The following is a 19,016-nucleotide window of genomic DNA, read 5'->3' on the forward strand; positions in this document are numbered from 1 at the left end:
TTATAATCCACTCGAAAGACAATCCCAAATAAATTTTATTTGCAACCAACGTGACTTCAACAATCTGTAACACTGCAACAACCTGCAACTCACAAGCTGTGATATAACAAATATATTTCATTTTACATTCTCAAACCTTTTTAACTGTGACTCGTAATTAGCAGCAGGTGCTGGTATAATCTCACATTTTGTGAGATATACAGCTCACATCCATTTCTGTCATTATTGTAACCTTCATAACTCTCGATTTCAAAATACAACCATTGTCTCTAGAAATAAACATATTACTATCATGGCTTGTTAAAACAAGTTAACTAAGCAATAATCATTCCAATAATAATGTAAATCATTTTAAACAGAGATACTTTGAATTTGTTTTAAATATTATTGGAATAGTTATTTACTTTTAAGAATGGCAAAATAAGTCCCAACACCTTAAAGCTGTAACTGATTAGCAATTACAAATTTGTTAGGAATTGAAACAGGCAATTTAAAAGAATGGAGTGGAAATTAAACATTTTTGGCACTTGCCATCTGAGGCATAATGGCTTTCCCTGTTTGTCCTACCTCTTAGTATTAAAGTATTTGAGGTAAATACTGCAAGTACAGCAATAAATTTAAAATAAGAGGGCAATATTTGACATCATGTATAAGCCCTTTCTTGAACAGATTACAGACCAGTATCTTTCTCAAATAATATGTTAAAAAGCTTTACACATCACATGGTTGAAAGGCAACTACATAATACACATACAAAATATCAACTGTTATTTTCACTTCATCAATCAAGGCCTCTTGTTTAAATGTTCTTTCTGGGTGACCTCTGTCTCTAACAACTTGAAGACAAAGATCATGTAGCAAGGACATCGGTGCACAGCACAAAAATGGTAGCAACACTGGCTTAACATCACTTAATACATGATTTCACTCAGTTACCATCACATAAGGGGTGAATGCCAGAAAATACAAATACTGTTAATTAACATGCAAAATTCAGTGATATCTGCAGTAAAATTGTTGACTGTGGGGTTGTTATGGTGTATTTCAGTGTGTCACTATGATACTCCCTGGCCATCCCTAAACATCTCCACATTGGCTTGGCTGATCATGCTAGGCTCCCCTTTCTGCAGTGGGTTGTCACCCTCCATTGAAGACTCACTGGTTGGCACAGCTGGCCGCTCATCCAGTTGCTCAAGTTCGTCCAAGATGTTTTGGACCTTCCGGACTCCATCACGTCTAGCCTGCCGCACATCTAGCCGTCCCTCTGGGTCTACTGAGTCCAATGCTAAAAGCTCTTTGGTCAACATCTCCTCCAACAGTAAGTACTTCTTATCATTCTTCTTCCCTTCGAAACATCTCACATCTTGCTCCAGTTTTGCCACTCTCTCTACTATCTGCTGTACCTTAGCCAAACCTGGGTGCCTTGGAGCTTGAGCGTCTGCCTCATCTTCTGCTTTAGAACCAGGATCCTCTTGTACAGAGTCCTCGGGTTCGGATTTTGGAGGAATCTGCACTGTGATGTTTGATGTTTGCTGTGACTGCTGAGGTTGTGTTTGTTGGGGTTGTTCCTGCTGCTGAGGTTGGGACACCTGCTGTGGTTGCTGGGGCTGCTGTGGCAGTGGGTATTGTTGGGACTGTGGATGCTGTTGGGACTGTGGAGGCTGTTGGGACTGTGGAGGCTGTTGGGACTGTGGAGGCTGTTGGGACTGTGGAGGCTGTTGGAACTGTGGATGCTGTTGGAACTGTGGAGGCTGTTGGAACTGTGGAGGCTGTTGGAACTGTGGAGGCTGTTGGAACTGTGGAGGCTGTTGGGACTGTGGAGGCTGTTGGAACTGTGGAGGCTGTTGGAACTGTGGAGGCTGTTGAGGTTGCTGTGGCTTTGGTGCATCAGGCTCTCTCTGCACAGACTGTGAAAAAATAAGGTTCTCGGGTCTTGACATGTTGCTTTGCTCCTCCTGCTCCACTTTGTGAGGTGATTCCCTCTGTTGGACATGGTGTTGCATCTGGGGATCATAAGAGGAATGCATTTAAAATTACTGGTTCTCCACGTACGCATCTTTCACACTCTAAGGCAGAGAATACTTTGAGCTAGTTGGATTGATACAGTCATTATCTGTTCATACGCTTTTGAACTGGGTCAAAGTGGGGCCTCTGCTTCACTATTTCAGTAGGGCTTTCCATGCTCCAAGCTTCAATGTAGCCTCTAGGGGTCAGTTTTATATACTGTGATGGTGGATACATCCATATCCATAGTATTGGATGAACAGCTGTTTAGTGAATATGCTTGCATTGAGTTTGGTGACCTGATCAAGCATAGAAACTATTCCAATTATGTTGGAGATGTGTTATTAACCGTTTTGCACTGAAGGTTAAAAGTAACAGTATATGCACTTTTGCAGTTGGAATCAGATATTATCAAGTCAATTTCTCTACCATCAAATCAAACAGTCCTTCAGTCGGGGACGAGCAAACTCAAGTGTCCACCTACACCATATACTTGTATTTAGCAGTTAGGTCATAGTTATAACACCCCATTAAATTAAATCAGGCCAAAGTATAGCAACCAGTATTATCATCAATTAACAGATATAATAATGAGATTAATTACCTGTGGCCTTTCTCCCATAAACTGTGCTATAATTGGAGACTGACTTCTCATGTGGGGAGGGAGATGGATTGGGGCAGCCTCACGGTGCTGGGAAACTATACTTGGAGAGGCCCGATCCCGTGGAGGGGGTGTAGACCCACGATGACCACTCCACTCCTCTGGCTGTAGGCGGTGGAAAGGTGTCTGGTGCTCAGAGAAAGGCAAGCGTTGTGAGTAGAGTGAGGAGTTGACTGGGGATTGTTGACCTACAGCTCCCTCGTGGATCACTGGGATGGGGATATAACCTGTCTGAAGGCTGGTGCTGCTGGGCCTCGAAGACTGGTGGAAGGGGGCATTATGAATCTGTGGGGGGGGGGGGGGGGGGAAGGCATATTGCTACAGAGGAATTGCAGCTACAGTTTTAGAAATAGGCTAAATTATGGGTTGAAGCACTTAATTCCAAATATGAATACTCCCATTTTCTGCTCTGAAATCTCACCTCAGGTCCTTGTGAAACAGGAGAACATGATTTGCAGGGCTCTGGGGGGCAGCTCTCTGAAGGGCCCAACAATGGAGATCTAGGTCGGCAGTGAAGTGTAGGAGTAGGGGAAGGTGTCTGTCCTTCTGCCCGAACATTCTGTAAAGAGGCTGGTTGGATGTAGGAATAACATGATGGCTGATGTTGCTGTCGGAGATCTACACCCTCATGGAAGATAGGGATGGGTATATAACCCTGGCGGAGTGTGGGGTGCTTCATCTCCCTTAAATATGTCTTCTGTGTCTCCTGGGGGCTTGGCTCTTGAGGAACAGAGGGGCCATTCTGAGATAACTGGGTGACCTGAAAAATACATGGAAAAGAGCTGGTTAGGGAATTGATCATACAGGACGAAACAGTAGCCTAAGCAATGTTGTAAGGTTGTAATTCCCTGACAGGAGCTCTAAAATAATGAAAGGGAAGAACTGCTTTCACATCTGTCTAATGTTAAAACTAGGGAGCCGTTTCACATCCAAAGTACAGCAAAATTAAATGGTTCACAAAACGCTGAAGCAAATTGTTTCTGTCTATTCTGGCAGCCTGAAAGCATTAGTTAGATATGTGAAATATCCCTGAGAGATGTTAAAAACATCACCTCTCTGACCACTTGAGGGAGGAAACTAGTCAGTATACAATTAAAAAATAAAGCTGATTGACAGAATGACCTATAGCCATTAAAATGCACTAGTATGCAAGCTATGTCAATTTAAAATGGCCTAGATTAAGATGCCATAGTGGTTGTAATTTGTCACCATAACAACCTGTAGAACATTAGAGTGACAACTGTCATGCAGCAAATAAGTCATACCATATGTTGATGAGACATTTTGTTTTAGAATTCTAATTATTCAAATTCTAATTATTAACATAGTGTAAGGGACAGAACTATATTCAAATGTAGGAACCACTTTTTGTCTATCGTACCTGCTTCTCTATATTTATTGATCTAGTGTTACAGGTTGCTACAAAGTCAAAAGAAAGCTGGACAGCTCACTGGCACCCAAATCTCACCGAATTCAGTAAAGCCTACATCCAATATAGGCACTTGCAACACTAATATACCTATTAATTAGTTAACAGGTGATTTAATGTAACTGGAAAGACTGCACTTATACTGACTTCCTTTGTTGTCTTATGCTTTCACACAGTTTAAGTGTTGATTGTAAAAGTAACAGAGTAGCACAACTGGGATAACGTGAAGTTCTGCTTAAGAAACCAGACGACATGAAAAAAAGCAGCATTGACAGACAAAATCACCTATCCATATTCATTCTAGGAGATTTTTCCAAAGAAATGTCTGAGTATACAGCATTAGCGTATCGCCTAATCCATGTTAACCATATAAAGAAATATAGAGAATAGCCTAATATATAGAATTAGCCTGTAAATTAATTAATTAATTATTAGAACTCTCTAAGGTGTTTTTCATTCAAACTTTTTAAGCAAATATAACAACTTGAACGACCCTTTGCCCTCTACCATTTTAGCATGGACGCTTCACTGCCAGCATTGCACCAATTTTATCCCCCGACAGCTGTCTTTCCAGCAGATTCTTTGTGACACCAAGTTTGGACAACAGCAACCGTGTTGATCTTTCTAAAGGTAGATGCCAACTGGCAGACTCACCTACCCCATAAGATTTAGCCAACGTTTTACAGTATTTCAAAGAAAATACTAAATCACACCAATATGACTCATATCTAACTCTCTAACTAATATACTTTGCGCAATAGGCCAGCTGAGATACACCCGTGTGTGTGTGTGTGTGTGTGTGTGTGTGTGTGTGTGTGTGTGTGTGTGTGTGTGTGTGTGTGTGTGTGTGTGTGTGTGTGTGTGTGTGTGTGTGTGTGTCCGCTCAAATCCCTTGTAAGGAAAAGTTTTAGCAACGAGGTATAAAGATGAGATGAACAAACATGGTTGGCGTGGCCTAAAGGCTTTAAATAAACCTTATGAAGGTGTCCAAATCTCACAGGCATGGCAATACATGACTGCAGTGCGTCAACTACAATCCAGTAACGGTTAGATCATAACACAAGAATCTAACTGGCAAGCTATTAGTTAACCATTATTATAAAGTGGGGCGGGGGTGCTCGGAAAACATACCATTGCGTTGGAAGATCAACTGGCAATAGTTTGTTCAAATATAAAAAAAAATAAACCGTTTTCTATCAAATAGGCTACATTGTGAAGCTGCAAGTAAAGCAATAATGTTACCTACTTGGTCGCAGTGTACGATATCATAACCAGCAGACCACTGCTGTCAAACACTGTCACAACATTAGCAGGTTTCACAGTCTTACATTCAACATTGATACTGTTAGATTACTTGAGTGAGGGGCTACTTTACCTTTTTGAGATCGTGTCTTGGGTCATTCCATGTTGTTTTGCGATTATTGTGATCCACAAAAAAAGGCCATCCTGTCTGTGGGTCAATTTTTATTTCCCATCCAAGCGGTAGAGGGTCGTCATTTGACATTGTTACCAGCGGTGAGTGCGTCTTCATGCTGTTCATTCTGTCCGCTCCTTAGTACTGTGCCATTTTATACAGAAGGGGACCCTTTAAAGATTCCTTGCGGTGACGTCTGAAAAGGGGCTGGAAGTTTCTCGAAATAGCACGATCAACGTTAGAAAAAGCTCTAAGTGACATGTGTATCACCCTATACATGGAAAGTTCCAGGTCCTTCTTGTAACATGTTACAATGTTTCAGAAAACAACTCTTTGGATTGCAACTAAACTACAATTTAATGAATGTGTTATTCATGTATTATTAGGCTATTTCGCAAATGTCCACGGTATTTTGTGTTGGTCCGTGGAAATCTTGTATCGTTTATAAGACCTCTTCGAATATTCGGCTATGATATCCTCCTGCACAATACCTTCACGCTTTACCCGTTTCATAACTTGTAACGTTATATCCAATGTTACTGGAATGTGTTTTGTAGAATTATTATATATAGACTAACAGTAATAGTGTAGTAACTCCAAATTCCAGACATTGTACATGCGCAATGGCACTTACACGTTCGTCATATCTTCCCTACCTTCTGATTTGCGCCATTTTCTACTAGCTGGCTGGACTAGCTTCTAAGAAATAATTATTCCCAGGATCACCTAGCTAGTTGTTATTAGCTGAATAGTCGACACAGCTGAATATCTCTGCATGAGCATGGAAGACGAAAGCCATCCCAAAACTCTGTAAGTAATGCTTACAAAACGGTTGTCAGTGTCACGGAACCAGCTGGCTACTAGTAGCTACTAGCTAGTATAATCACCCTGCAATGTTCTTGGAATAATAGTAGCTAACCCAGGTAACTAGCTAGCTAATCTAGCAAGGTAGGTTACCATGCGAGTCAAACGAACCAGCCAGAGCCACACATGTTAGCTTGCTACTGTCGACATTCAGATATAATAGGTAAATGTACCCCTAGCCTCAGCTATACCTAGCTATCTAACCAGCTAATAGAGTAATTTCGAACAAAGCATCACTCGTTCTCTTGTTACAAATGCTAACGACATTAGCTTGTCATCTTGGTCTACTAGCCAGTGTGGCTAGCACCAAGACAGACCGCCACTACAATAGCAGAACAAAGTACACCTCACTTAGCAGATATGTATTGCTACCCTACCTGTACGTACTTTCTATGTCATAAAATGATCAACAAATCACACTCTTATGTCATTTCACCCGCCTTTGTTTCTCTCCCAGATATGTTGGTAACCTTTCCAGAGATGTAACAGAAATTCTGATACTCCAACTCTTCACTCAGATAGGCCCTTGCAAAAGTTGTAAAATGATCACCGAGGTAAGAATATCAGTTTGTGCAGCAAAATATGTAAATTAACTGCCTTTGGATTTCATTGTCATTAAAAAACATCATCTTGCAGTAATTGTTGTGTCCTACATTTGATCAAGACCTGGTGACATGATGAAATTGAACACGTAGAAGTTGTCATGTTTTGGGCTATAATTTCCTTTCCTGGCTTTTTTTTCTCAGCAACCCGATAGCAGGAGGATGAATTCTTCTGTCGGGTTTTCTGTTTTGCAGCAAACAAGCAACGATCCGTATTGTTTTGTGGAGTTCTACGAACATAGAGACGCTGCTGCTGCTCTGGCAGCCATGAATGGGAGGAAAATATTAGGAAAGGTAATTTTTGTGAAAAAATAAATGAAGTACAAATGTAGGAAAGGGTTCTCTACACTTTGTAACACGTTACCTGCCTTATTACTCTGGTCACTTAAGTATTGGTTTTCAGAAACCAAAAATATCTATCGGCCACAGACTTTGATTATGTGAAATCTTTTTTTCTCCAGGAAGTGAAGGTCAATTGGGCCACCACTCCAAGTAGCCAAAAGAAGGACACATCCAGTGAGTGTCCTATGCCCTTGTCATTGTTGGCCTGTACTAAAGTTAATGAGTTGATTTGACAAATTACAGCAATGGCAATTAATAACACTTGCTTGCACTTTGCGAATTTGCAAAGTGCAAGCAAGTGTTATTAATTGCCATTGCTGTAATTTGTCAAATTAACTCAGATATGCAAGTGTGCTTTAGCATTAATAGTTAACAAATTTGTATTGGTCGTTTCAGATCATTTCCATGTTTTTGTGGGTGATCTGAGCCCTGAGATCACCACGGAAGATGTCAAAGCCGCATTCGCACCTTTTGGGAAAATATCGTAAGTTTTAAATGGGAAGACTTAACTTGAATTTGCTCATTAATATGTTTTTCTACCTACCGTAATGCAGGACTTTTTACAGGATGTACAGGAAAATATAAAAGCAGTTGTGGCAAAGAGAAATTAGGCAGTAGATGACACATTTGGATAAAACACATTGTAATTTTTTCACCAGACATCTTTATTTTGCTATTGATATATTTAGGAAATGGTAAGTACTTTTTAAAGTGCAATTTACAGTGGCAGAACAAGCTTGTGTGTAAATGAAAAGCTTTCAGCTTCTGAAGTTATGAGTAAGTAAAGTAATAGCACTCTGGTTATTTTACAGAAATGCTCATAGGATTGGACAGGAGCTTGAAGGCTAACAGCAAGGAACAGTGCACACTGGAAACTCAGATGTAGTTTTTTTTTTCCTCATCTATTTATTCTGTTTCTTTCAATTTATTGCAGATAATTTGTGATGACATAACTTATTAATACACTCCAGTTTCCAAGTATTCCTTTTGAGATTTAGCCAATGTAAATTGTCTCATTTTGGTTTGCTTAGTATTGTTGATAGCTTAATGCTCCTTTCCTAAAGTTCTGAAAATTTTCAATTTTTCAAAATTTGCAGCTCCCCAAACTCCATATTGGTGGTAAAGAATTGACCAGGAAAAATAACGAAATCTGTTAACAGGCCATGTATGCCTTTTTAATTCCTTTTTCTCTTTGATATTTTAATATATTTCTATTGGTAGGATACCATCAGTAACTGCTAGGAATGCATGGTAATACATATAAAATGTTGCTTTCTGACTTGCTGATTTCAGACAGTAAATTAAGTGTGAATATTTATTTTAATGAACTATTTATTGGCAGGGATCCCTTTTATTGAAAATGAATATGAAAACAGCTAACTCAACAGTGTAGGTTGCATGTCTTTGTAATGGTGTTTTAAAATGCTGCTTTGCTTTCAAGTTACCAGTATAGGTTTTACGGTAGATTTTAACATAGGAGAATACATGTATAGATGATCGTCTCTGTGTGTGTGTGCCTCTGTGTGGGTGTTTGTGTGTGTGGTTCTTTTAGTTTGACATGTGTAATGCAGTAAGTGTTCTGAAGCTACTTTGGTGTTTTCTTTCAGGGATGCCCGTGTTGTGAAGGACATGACTACAGGGAAATCTAAGGGGTATGGATTTGTGTCCTTCTATAACAAACTGGTAAGGCTCCAGTACAGGAACACGAAATGAAGGTTATTTCTGTTTACTATCCTACTTTTAGTACATTTAATGTAATTTAATATGCTATCATAGATTCACAAACAAATTTGACTTTAGTTATGTTAATCAGATAATATCAAATATGATTTGTTATATACAAATAATTAAGCATAAACTATTTAATTGGAAATATTAATTTAATATTGATCTATTACTGTAGAATATTTAACACAGATCAGAGGGATCTAGTATGTTTTGTGATTCATAGAGTTTTGGAAAAGAAACATTGTCTTTTGTGTCTTCATAGGATGCTGAAAATGCCATAGTGCACATGGGAGGACAGTGGTTAGGAGGGCGTCAGATCAGGACTAACTGGGCCACCCGCAAGCCACCAGCGCCTAAGAGTGTGCCTGATAGTAAGTTTCAAGGAAAAGTCTACCACTCACAGTGTTGCCAGAAGTCAGTTTGTCATCAATTTGTCTTCTATTTTTGACTGTCAGATGGCTCGAAGCAGCTGAGGTTTGAAGATGTGGTCAATCTGTCTAGTCCACAGAACTGCACTGTGTATTGTGGAGGAATCCAGTCAGGACTATCAGGTAAGTGTTTCCTTTTGTAATTTGAAAATGTAGTTACATTCAGGGGTATAATGCGCTGAATAAGTACTTTGATTATGTTAAATTTTTGGAGAAACCAAATATATGTATATATTTTTATAGAATCCTTTTCATTTTTACACTGATAATGAAGTACATTTTGTCTACTTGACAATTTAAGAATAATACTGTGGCAATTGTATTTAGTGTGCTAACACTGCTGTTTTACAAAAGATATACAAAATAATTGGATAAAAATTGCATATGTAATGCTAAAAACTTTTCCACACTCTCAATGGCCTTAACTTTGTCTTTTGTTTTTGCAGAACATCTCATGCGACAGACATTCTCGCCCTTTGGTCAGATAATGGAAATCAGAGTTTTCCCAGAGAAAGGTTACTCATTCATCAGGTAATTTTCTTCCAAATAATGTAGAGTCATTTTTTGCCCCCAGATGGCAACAGCTTAGGACTCAATGATTAATAATCGCCAAGTACTTTTCATGGGGTACATTTGTCAGATAAATAGTTTGCATGTAGTGCCCCTTTTTTGTGCTGATAGTATACTGCGATTACAGAACCCTGCTGAAAGCATATTTCTTTTTAAGGTTTTCGTCCCACGAAAGTGCTGCCCATGCAATTGTTTCAGTGAATGGAACAACCATCGAAGGTCACATTGTTAAATGCTACTGGGGCAAAGAATCTCCTGACATGACCAAGAATGTACAGCAGGTAGTGTGCAGCACCTACAAAAGGGGTCTTAAAGTTACTAAAGCTATTCATTTTTAATTTGCTTCAGTTTTATTCTTGTTGACAAAATGTTTTTGTCTTTGTGCAGATGGAATATGGTCAGTGGGGACAGTGGAATCAAATGTATGGCAACCCCCAGCAGTACAGCCAACAGTATGTGACAAATGGGTGGCAGGTGCCCTCTTATGGTGTGTACGGCCAGACATGGAATCAACAAGGATTTGGTGTAGAGTGAGTTGGAGCATTTATTTAATCATACACAGTGAAGGGGCCTTGATTATACACTCATTCAAGTTCGACCGAGTTCCTGACCAGGCTTTCTGCTAGTGTAGAGAAGAGGTATTGTTGCAATTACCAATATATTTTTGTAAACTTTTCTAGTATAAAGCTTGAACAACCTAAACCATGTAGAAATATAATTACAAGGATTGGATTGCCTGTCCCCAAACTTTCATTGGGGAATAGTTTTTACATTTAGCTTCCCATACCTCACCTACAGTATACAATACAATCAAGGCCCAATTTTAGTACTGTACAATGGTTTGATGTCAGGGCCACACTAAAAAGGCTATATCATTCACAGGGACTCCATTCTGGCAGCAGCCGCACAGAATATTTCAAGGTGACAACTTTATTCATCTTAGCTTTCCAGCAAATCTTTCACCTCTCTGTCTGTCTCTCTGTCTCTCTGTATTGTGTTCTGATGTGTGTGTGTGTGTGTGTGTGTGTGTGTTCACACATATTCTCCCTATCAGGCAGTCTCAGTCTCCAGGCTGGATGGGAGGTTTTGGATCCCCACAGTCGCAACCCCAGCCTGGTCCTGTGATGCCAAATCAGGCCAACTTCAGCATGACTGGCTACCAGACACAGTGAGCAGGCTCTCACATCAGTCACAGTCTTTCTGCTCCAGGGAATCAGTGGACAACCCATCGTATGTAAATCTGGAACCGCCTCCCACCCAGTGAAGATCACAGGCGCAGTGGCTTATCTCTAGTATGTGAGGGAAACAAAGTTATTTATATGGACGTGTAGTTTAGAGGGGTGGGGGGGTTTCCTGGCTAATGTTTTTTGGCTAGATTTCAACAAATCGTAAGTTCAAGAACTTGGACTAACTTAATGTGTTTTATAGGAGAGATCATCATGTTTTTGATGAGTTACGTTTACCACTTAATGTAGCCTAAAACAGATTTAAAAGTATTTGTACCCTCAGTGTGAAATAGCACTGTAAACATTTTAGAAACTTTCTTAGTGTTTGGTAAATTATTTTAATAATGAACAATCGCTCTCCTTCCCAATTGAGGGTATTTTATCAGATGTATTAAGGTGCAATATGCTTTATTAAAACATGTCCCTATATGACATATGATGCAAAGTGAGGATGTCGATATTTTTCATGTCTTCATCCTCAGAAAACGGGAGCCAATTGTGAGCTACAAAAAGGCTCTGATGTGTAAATTGTTTTAGTATAAAGTTTAGTTCAAGCGTTTTGTTCTGCTGAGTGAATTTTTAAAAATTGCTCATTTGGGGTTGATCTTCTTTTGTAAATAATAAGGCAAATTATGCCATCATGTATAGCCTAATAATCAATTAGTTGCTTTGCTCTCCTTTTTGACATGCAAATACTAGTTTAATTCTTTAATCATCTTATATCTACAAATGTCACTTCTGGGACAGGGTCAAGAAGGCCAAATATGTATATAACCCCTGCTGCGTACTGTATGTAGAAAGAGTTTTTAAGCATGTGCTCTTTTATAGTATCACAAGTTTCACAAACCCAATGCTGTACATACTGTACTTTAGGTAGATTGGTGTAAACAGGCTTATAAAATATGTTCTGTATGATTTATAATGAAGCCTTAACTTAAGTCAGTTACAGCCAGTTTTTTTAAAACCTCAAGCTCTTTAGAAGACAAGATTCTATATTCCAATAAGGGTTGTCCCAACTTTGAGGTTGTGTGCCATTTCCACATAATAGCTTGAGATAAGTGGGTTTTGAGTTTGAATTGCACGTTTTTGAAATGTATTATCTTGGTTGCTTAAAGCATTGAATGTAATTGGGTAAATTTGCTTTTAAGAAAGGTGTAGGTAAATTCTTTTCAATAAAAATGGAAATTTATCTGAAATAAAACAATGATTTGAAACTGCCTAACCAAGTGTCTGTGTGTAAGTTTTATATTCTGCAATTCTAGAAGTCTGTTGACAGATCTTGATACTCGTGACGATTTTAAAAATATAAGCTTTTAATGCCATGTATCACACACAATCATTGATCAGACTTATTTTATTAACAACACATGCTACAAAAGACAGTATCTTAATTAGGCTTCACCAAGCACTATATAGTAACAGCAATTTAGATCTTAACTGTTAATTAATCTTATTTTCTCAAACCTGACCTCATTAAAACCTAATGTACTAGTACATTAAACACGTCTATTGAGTCAGATTTTTGGTTGAACCACTCATAATATTGTACTTAATGTGACCTAACATAAACCACAGAGATCAATGCCTGAATCGACAATAATAATTACTTAAAAGCACAACACATGGATTAGCAATAGCAACATAAATAAAGTACACAGATGTAATTTATATTAAGTGCTGCAAACTCTGTTAAGAAAATTATTGACAATGTTGTCGACACTTAAATACATGAATATGCAAAGATTTTATCTTATTCTAACTCTACATCATAATTTATAGTATTCCCATTGCCCAAGTATATGATGCAAGTATTGTGCAATTTCTTTCTGGACTAATATAATTGCTTGAATTTATTAATGTTTTTCTGTTGAATTTTATGTATTGTCATTAGTGGTCGTTGGTATTCTTGAATTTAAATTCGATGTAAATATTTGTTACTTTAACATCCTTAAACATGTAAGAGTACAGCATACAAGTTTAAAACTGCTCACCTTAGTATGCCAACATTGTTCCTCAGTATTATTGGTTATGTTGTGCATTTCTTCTCACAATTGTTGTTCTGGCACTAAGCTACATATGGCTGTTTGCCTTGGGCCAGCCTTTGACCAGGTTCTGACCATCATATGTGGTCTGGCCAACAGGAATAGTGGCACTCCATGGTGATGTCTCTGCGTGTATTTCTCTGTTGAGTTGTACCTGAATTTTACCATCTGAAGCAGTCTTTTCACTCTAGAAATTGACACAAAGTCTTAGAAATGTGGTACTCAATTTTGAGGTTGCGCAACACATGTATACAAATACACACATCCTGTATTTTAACACCTACCTTAATCATTGTTTCTGTGCCTTTTTTCCACCCATGCAGTTCCAGTTTCTCCATGACCAAGTCAAGCTTCCCCATAATGGCTGCTACAAATCCTTCAAGATGAAGAACCTGTCTGACCAATCTACAATAGAAGAAGAAATAAATGATGTTCCCTAGAAAGGATGGTACACACAATTACAGCCTGACGTATACAGTACTACATCATAGCTTCCAACTCTATATAATTTTTTTCCATAGGTATTAAATTGTCTATTCATTAACTTTACAATAATGCAGATTGTATGGGTCACCACAACATTTATCCACAGGTGAATGTGAATCCAGTGCTAAAACAGATTGGTTGTTGTTTGTCTATATGGCAATCAGAAAGCTGGGCTTGTCAGAGAGAAATTGTGTGATTTTTGGTGCTAAAAGGTCAAAGCAGCTGCTGCATGATACTATGTCAAACATGCTGCCAAACTCTTGATGGTCATATATGTCTAAAGAGCCTTTTCTTTAAATAAGAAGAAATGTTTAAAATGTTCAACTCATCGCACTTTTGGAAATCCTCCTGCTCCACTGTTTCTTTCTGCTCATTGTCAGGTTTCTTCAGGGAACCGTTAACATAGTTTTGTCCAAGATTGTTAAGCTCAGCACTGAGAGCATCCTGCGTGTGACAAGAGGAATATGTATGTATTTTGTTAATCAAACATTAATTTTTTCAAAGTCCAGAATTTACATTTTATTATTGTTTTCTGTACTGTTCTCTGTCCATTTACCCTTTTATCTTCTAGTTCTCTTTTCATTTTCTCTTGCTCTTCTTGGTCCAGAATTTTGTTTCCATCACAGTCAAATTTGGAGAAAGCGTCAGATATTTCATGATCAGCATGTCCCATCCTGAGGGGTTAACGTAGTAGGGTCAAATTTAATACCATAATTTAATGGTTAGGGTTAGTTCAGTGAGGGTGGACGACTTACTCTTTAAGAGTCTCTCTGAAGTCTTTGAATTCTATTTCTTTGGATCCAGAATTCAGGGCTTTTTGTACATCTGATATCTTCTCCTTTTTCAGTTTTAGTTTCATAAATGTCTTTGCATAACTCTGAAAAACAGATATAATGTAAAAACATTTTCAACATCTGTAAAATATTTATGTAAAATATTGAGATTTAACATGTGTACAATATATATATATATCTATCTTTATGTCTGTATCGCCACAATTTACCTGTTTGATTATGTCAGTAATTTGCAGCTCATCTTTTTGGGATGACAGCTCTTCCTTTACCTCAGAATAGGTGTCATTAATGATGGCCAGAAACATGTTCTGGGGAACAAATGAATAGCATATACTTAAATGCTGTTAACTTTTTTCTGTAGGTTAATAGAAAGTGTATTAATGCTACTTACAAGTAACACAAAGAAGACAAAGAACACATAAGTGACAAAATAGATGGGCCCAAGGACTCTGTTGGCTCGCTCAATTGCATCATAATCGAAATCTCCAAGAATGATCCTGAACTGGGTAAAACTATAGAATACAAATAACAAAGCATCAATTTTTTTAATGTTATCTTGCTAAAGACATTTTTCAAATATATTGTCAGACATACAACTTCTCTTACATGCACTTGACAAAGGTACTGAAGGATTCCACCTCTGTTCCAAAAAGCAGATAACCCAACTGAGCATAGGCAAAGAACACAATGAAGAACATGATAGCAAAGCCCATGATGTCTTTCGCACAACGCCCCAGTGTAGAGGACAGTTGAGTCATGGTCTTATTGAAACTGATGTACTTGAAAACCTACAGGACCAAGAGAGGACGATGAGTTTTTTGGACTTTTGTGACACAATATTAAATCTTTTTGCCTTTTTTTCAGACCTACCTTTATCCAAGCAAAGAACAAGTTCATTGCATTCATGTTATTATATTGTGTTTGCCAGAATGCTAAAAATTCAAAATCTGCATAGATATCCGGATTATGCAACAGTGTGCCAAGTAATTTATCCACTTTAAGGGTGCGAAAAACATTGAAGACGATAGCAACGATTGCTAGCTGTAAAAAGAAAAACAAGTATTTTATTATTCTTATAGAGAACATGAAATGTCAGTTTGTCCCTCATTTGTAATGCCTTATCCACTCAATTTACCATGATGACAACCACATCAAGAGTGTTCCAGATGCTTTTGAAGTAGGAAAACTTGTGGATCCGCAGCTCAAGAATCTCTTCCACAATATAGTAGAGAATGAACAAACAGAACACCATCTCACAGCCAATAATAAAATAATCCCAGTTGGTGATGTAGCGAATCAGTTTGACCGTTCTAATCTGATAAGAGGGTATTGCTCCACCAGTGGCTGGAAATTCAACCACTAACCTGCAGAAAAAAATGAAAACACGGTTTGGACCATTCTGAACAATTAAGAAAACATCTGAAATGATGTCACTGTTCATTCTTCCATTTACCTGATGACACAGAACAAGTTAATATTAGCGTTGTATGTGGAAAAGTCGATGAACACTGCCCGAGTCCCATGGTCCAACCACAGGTTGCTCGTCATCTCTGCCAGGACTGCAGCCGTGTCCTCCTTGGTTCTGCCAAGGTCCTGGTGGTAGCCCGCCCCACTGTAGGTGGTCAGCAGGCCCCAGTGAGCCGACCCCTTAATCTCTTTTTCTGTGTGATACTGCCAGCTGCAAAACCAGTAATGCAATACTAGACATGGCTTCTGATAAAGATAAAATTCCCACCAAACATTCAAAACAATAAACAAAACAAAAAACGATTAAAATGTTAAACTCACGCTGTGCCATTCATCAGGCCAAAGTCCAGGTTGTCCTCTTTCTTCTCATTGTAGACATCAAAGCATCCTGTGATTTCGTTCTGGAAGTCACTGTGGACTTTGCAGGAGTTGTTCTTTACCTTGATTTGTCTCATCCTGGGCACCCCTAGCAACAGGTTCTCATAGTAGATAAAGGACTGGTTTCCATTCTCTAGTGACTGGTTGTTGTACCACTTGGTCCAGTAGAGTCCATCCAGTAAAGGGCCCTGAGCATACTGTTGTATTCAAAGAGGTATGGAAAAACTGAAGCTGTGAAACTGATTATAAAAAAGTAAACTCTTATGATAGAAATGGACTTACAGTGTTGTGCTTTATAGTTCTCTTGAAAAATAACAATGATATATTACATTTTATGCAGACATTGATTGATTAACTGATAATTGATCGATTATGAAACCCAGTTATTTTAGTCACATAATGTATAAGCAACGAGAATTACTACTCACAGTCCAAAAGTCAGCCATGCTGCTAATGGATTGAAACTGAACCCCACTGTCGCTGGGTGTATTCACAAACAGGCCTGTCATGACTTTAGTATAGTAGTAGGTACTGGAGCTGGTCATCCCATATGTCACTGAAAGACAAGACAACCACATTGTTATTATCAGCCTGTGATTCATATCAACCTTTGCACAGGCTCTGGCTAAAATGTTGTCCATTCAAATGTTCAAGATAAGGCAAGGAAGAATGAGACACGCTCCTCATTCAGCACTTGTCCTTTAGCCTTGTTCACATCACAGGAGTCAAAGAGGCCAGATTTACCTGGTAATTTGTTTGAAGAGAGAGCACACTGGCTGACACAAATACCCTCATCAAACAATGTAAATCTAACACAGACAAAGAAACAATGGCTTGAGCCGATGCTCTTATCAGTGAAAGGCAGGGGCAGTGCGTGTGTTCCTTTCAGAGAAAATGTTTAGCAGGACAATGGCTTTCAGCCAGCAAGGATGTTGTTGGCATTTTATAATGAGCACTAAAGCATAAACCGATCATGATCAATCAGCACTTTGCACGACAGCAACAGTTTGAGAAAACACGAAAAGGTCATGCTGATGTATATTTCTCATGTATTTACTAATAGTCTACATTAAGGAGGAAATGTTACCCGATCTGTGAATTATAACTAAATGAATTTAAATCATAGATTTCCTAAATATACTGGATGTGTTTCAAAATTTTCATCTCACATTACACTGCCTTGTTATTGTACCCAAGCTATACATTATCCAAACTAAACATAACAGGACAATAATTGTGTACAAATACATTTCCCAACCTGGTTAAAACACATTGCTGATATACTTACAGAGACACATATCCACAAGAAAAAACACATAGACCAGTAACTCCCTTAGGGTTGTCCTAATAAACAGCTCTCTGTTGCCTGAAGTGTTCTCAGTCAGAGCTGTACCCCACAATCCTACATCAAAGAGAACAGTGGTAAAACAAAATATAGGAATCAAGATAAACAAGAGGCTGTATCAAAGTCTGAGAAGTGATTGAAGTTGACCAGGGTGGAAGCAATAACTGAAGTCTTGGTAATTACCCCTTTATAGACATATTGGAGTAAGTTCTTCAGTTTGCATATTGATAATTGTCCCTTTTTAAGTTAAATGATGTGATGTGATGATGTCAGGTGTGAGGTGTGACATCCCATTACAAACCTGATCCCTATAACATAACACTAAACAAGGATTTAACTAAAGCAAACAAAAACAACCATTGAACCAGTTCTTACCTTTGAAGAAAGAACAGCAGCCAGGCCTTGTCTTATCCACCCCCAAGTCCAGCGGATCAGGCTTGACTGGGAAAGAGTCTGGGGTGTTCAGCTTGCTCATGCTGTTGAAGGAGCCCTGGAAGTGGGGTTGAGGATTGTAGACAGTGCTGATGACACGAGGCAGGGGTGGAGGAGAGCCACAGTAGCCCTGGTTTACCCAGGAACCTTTCCCTAGACTATCCAGTTCACACTCCGCCTGGCCACTCAGGTGGCTCTCTGCCCGGTTATTTAGTCGCTTCATGCTGGGAATTAACTTGAAATCAGGGAAAGGGAATGTTGATACACTAATAAAGATCCCAGTGCAGCAGACACAGATTTGAACATCACCTGTTGGCGAGATGGCTTTAAAGGGATGGTGACAAAAAGGGAGGAGGACATAAACAGTGAAGAGGGAGGAGCTGTCTATTTTCTATTGAGCACCATCAATTGAGCACCATCTGCATGTTGATGCAATGTGTAATAAAAATGAATGTGTGATGTGGGTCTCAATAAAAGGGCAGAAAAATGGCCTATATCATTCAAAACATTTTTGGTACAGTTATATGGCCGTTGTGTATTGTGTTATATTTTGCAGCTAGATTATATTATTTATTATTATGAAGTCGACATATGTTACTGTGCCACATCCTAAAATGTAATTAAAATATCTTCTTTGAGAAGAGGCTCAAAGAAATATGTTCTTTATGACGACACATTTCCTTTGTCTCTGGTAAATATATCCTTAAATTGACCCATATACACAACATGCAACAAAGTTATCACAGGCATTGTCTCAAAACGAAACATTGCGTTAGGTAGGTTTAATTGTAAGGTCTAAACTAA

The 19,016-nt window shown here is 38.6% G+C and overlaps 3 protein-coding genes across 5 annotated transcripts; 1 reads left to right on the forward strand and 2 right to left on the reverse strand.

The window, feature by feature from the left end:
• Nucleotides 1-17: 17 nt before the first annotated feature.
• On the reverse strand, nucleotides 18-5,661 carry bag3 (BCL2 associated athanogene 3). The gene is given in 4 exon segments (XM_067237016.1): nucleotides 18-2,003; nucleotides 2,609-2,950; nucleotides 3,087-3,425; nucleotides 5,470-5,661. Coding segments are annotated over 4 exon segments (1,821 nt in total). The 3' UTR covers nucleotides 18-1,055.
• A 497-nt stretch (nucleotides 5,662-6,158) lies between these two features.
• On the forward strand, nucleotides 6,159-12,482 carry tial1 (TIA1 cytotoxic granule-associated RNA binding protein-like 1). 3 transcript variants are annotated; one of them, XM_067236327.1, is made up of 13 exons: nucleotides 6,159-6,318; nucleotides 6,830-6,926; nucleotides 7,119-7,268; nucleotides 7,436-7,490; nucleotides 7,713-7,800; nucleotides 8,924-8,999; nucleotides 9,307-9,415; nucleotides 9,500-9,595; nucleotides 9,919-10,003; nucleotides 10,200-10,323; nucleotides 10,430-10,572; nucleotides 10,925-10,963; nucleotides 11,097-12,482. In XM_067236327.1, exons 1-13 carry the CDS (start codon nucleotides 6,284-6,286, stop codon nucleotides 11,212-11,214), a joined length of 1,215 nt encoding a protein of 404 aa, XP_067092428.1. In that variant the 5' UTR covers nucleotides 6,159-6,283; the 3' UTR covers nucleotides 11,215-12,482. The 3 variants fall into 3 exon arrangements, with proteins under 3 accessions (XP_067092428.1, XP_067092429.1, XP_067092430.1); XM_067236328.1 differs by lacking the exon at nucleotides 10,925-10,963; XM_067236329.1 differs by lacking the exons at nucleotides 9,500-9,595; nucleotides 9,919-10,003; nucleotides 10,200-10,323; ... (1 more) ...; nucleotides 10,925-10,963; nucleotides 11,097-12,482 and having other exon boundaries at nucleotides 8,924-9,031.
• A 777-nt stretch (nucleotides 12,483-13,259) lies between these two features.
• Nucleotides 13,260-18,435, reverse strand: pkd2l1 (polycystic kidney disease 2-like 1). Its single transcript, XM_067236631.1, has 15 exons — nucleotides 18,156-18,435; nucleotides 17,724-17,837; nucleotides 16,864-16,991; nucleotides 16,379-16,632; nucleotides 16,044-16,268; nucleotides 15,726-15,954; nucleotides 15,461-15,631; nucleotides 15,197-15,378; nucleotides 14,982-15,102; nucleotides 14,800-14,898; nucleotides 14,552-14,673; nucleotides 14,353-14,470; nucleotides 14,131-14,240; nucleotides 13,595-13,715; nucleotides 13,260-13,497 (listed from the first exon to the last, which is right to left on the reverse strand). Exons 1-15 carry the CDS (start codon nucleotides 18,433-18,435, stop codon nucleotides 13,339-13,341), a joined length of 2,433 nt encoding a protein of 810 aa, XP_067092732.1. The 3' UTR covers nucleotides 13,260-13,338.
• Between the last annotated feature and the right edge of the window lie 581 nt (nucleotides 18,436-19,016).

This window comes from Osmerus mordax, chromosome 5, assembly GCF_038355195.1.
Source record: "Osmerus mordax isolate fOsmMor3 chromosome 5, fOsmMor3.pri, whole genome shotgun sequence".
In the NCBI taxonomy this organism is placed as follows: Eukaryota; Metazoa; Chordata; class Actinopteri; order Osmeriformes; family Osmeridae; genus Osmerus; species Osmerus mordax.

Bases quoted from the DNA above. Each gene is read 5' to 3' on its own strand.
- tial1 (XM_067236327.1), top strand. From the start codon at position 6,284: ATGAGCATGGAAGACGAAAGCCATCCCAAAACTCT. The intron at 6,927-7,118 runs GTAAGAATATCA...TTTTTTTCTCAG, and splicing joins GTTGTAAAATGATCACCGAG to CAACCCGATAGCAGGAGGAT. The intron at 10,004-10,199 runs GTAATTTTCTTC...TTTCTTTTTAAG, and splicing joins AAAGGTTACTCATTCATCAG to GTTTTCGTCCCACGAAAGTG.
- pkd2l1 (XM_067236631.1), bottom strand. From the start codon at position 18,435: ATGAAGCGACTAAATAACCGGGCAGAGAGCCACCTGAGTGGCCAGGCG. The intron at 16,269-16,378 runs GTGAGTTTAACA...CTGGTTTTGCAG, and splicing joins GGCCTGATGAATGGCACAGC to CTGGCAGTATCACACAGAAA. The intron at 15,632-15,725 runs GTAAATTGAGTG...TTCTTTTTACAG, and splicing joins TTGATGTGGTTGTCATCATG to CTAGCAATCGTTGCTATCGT.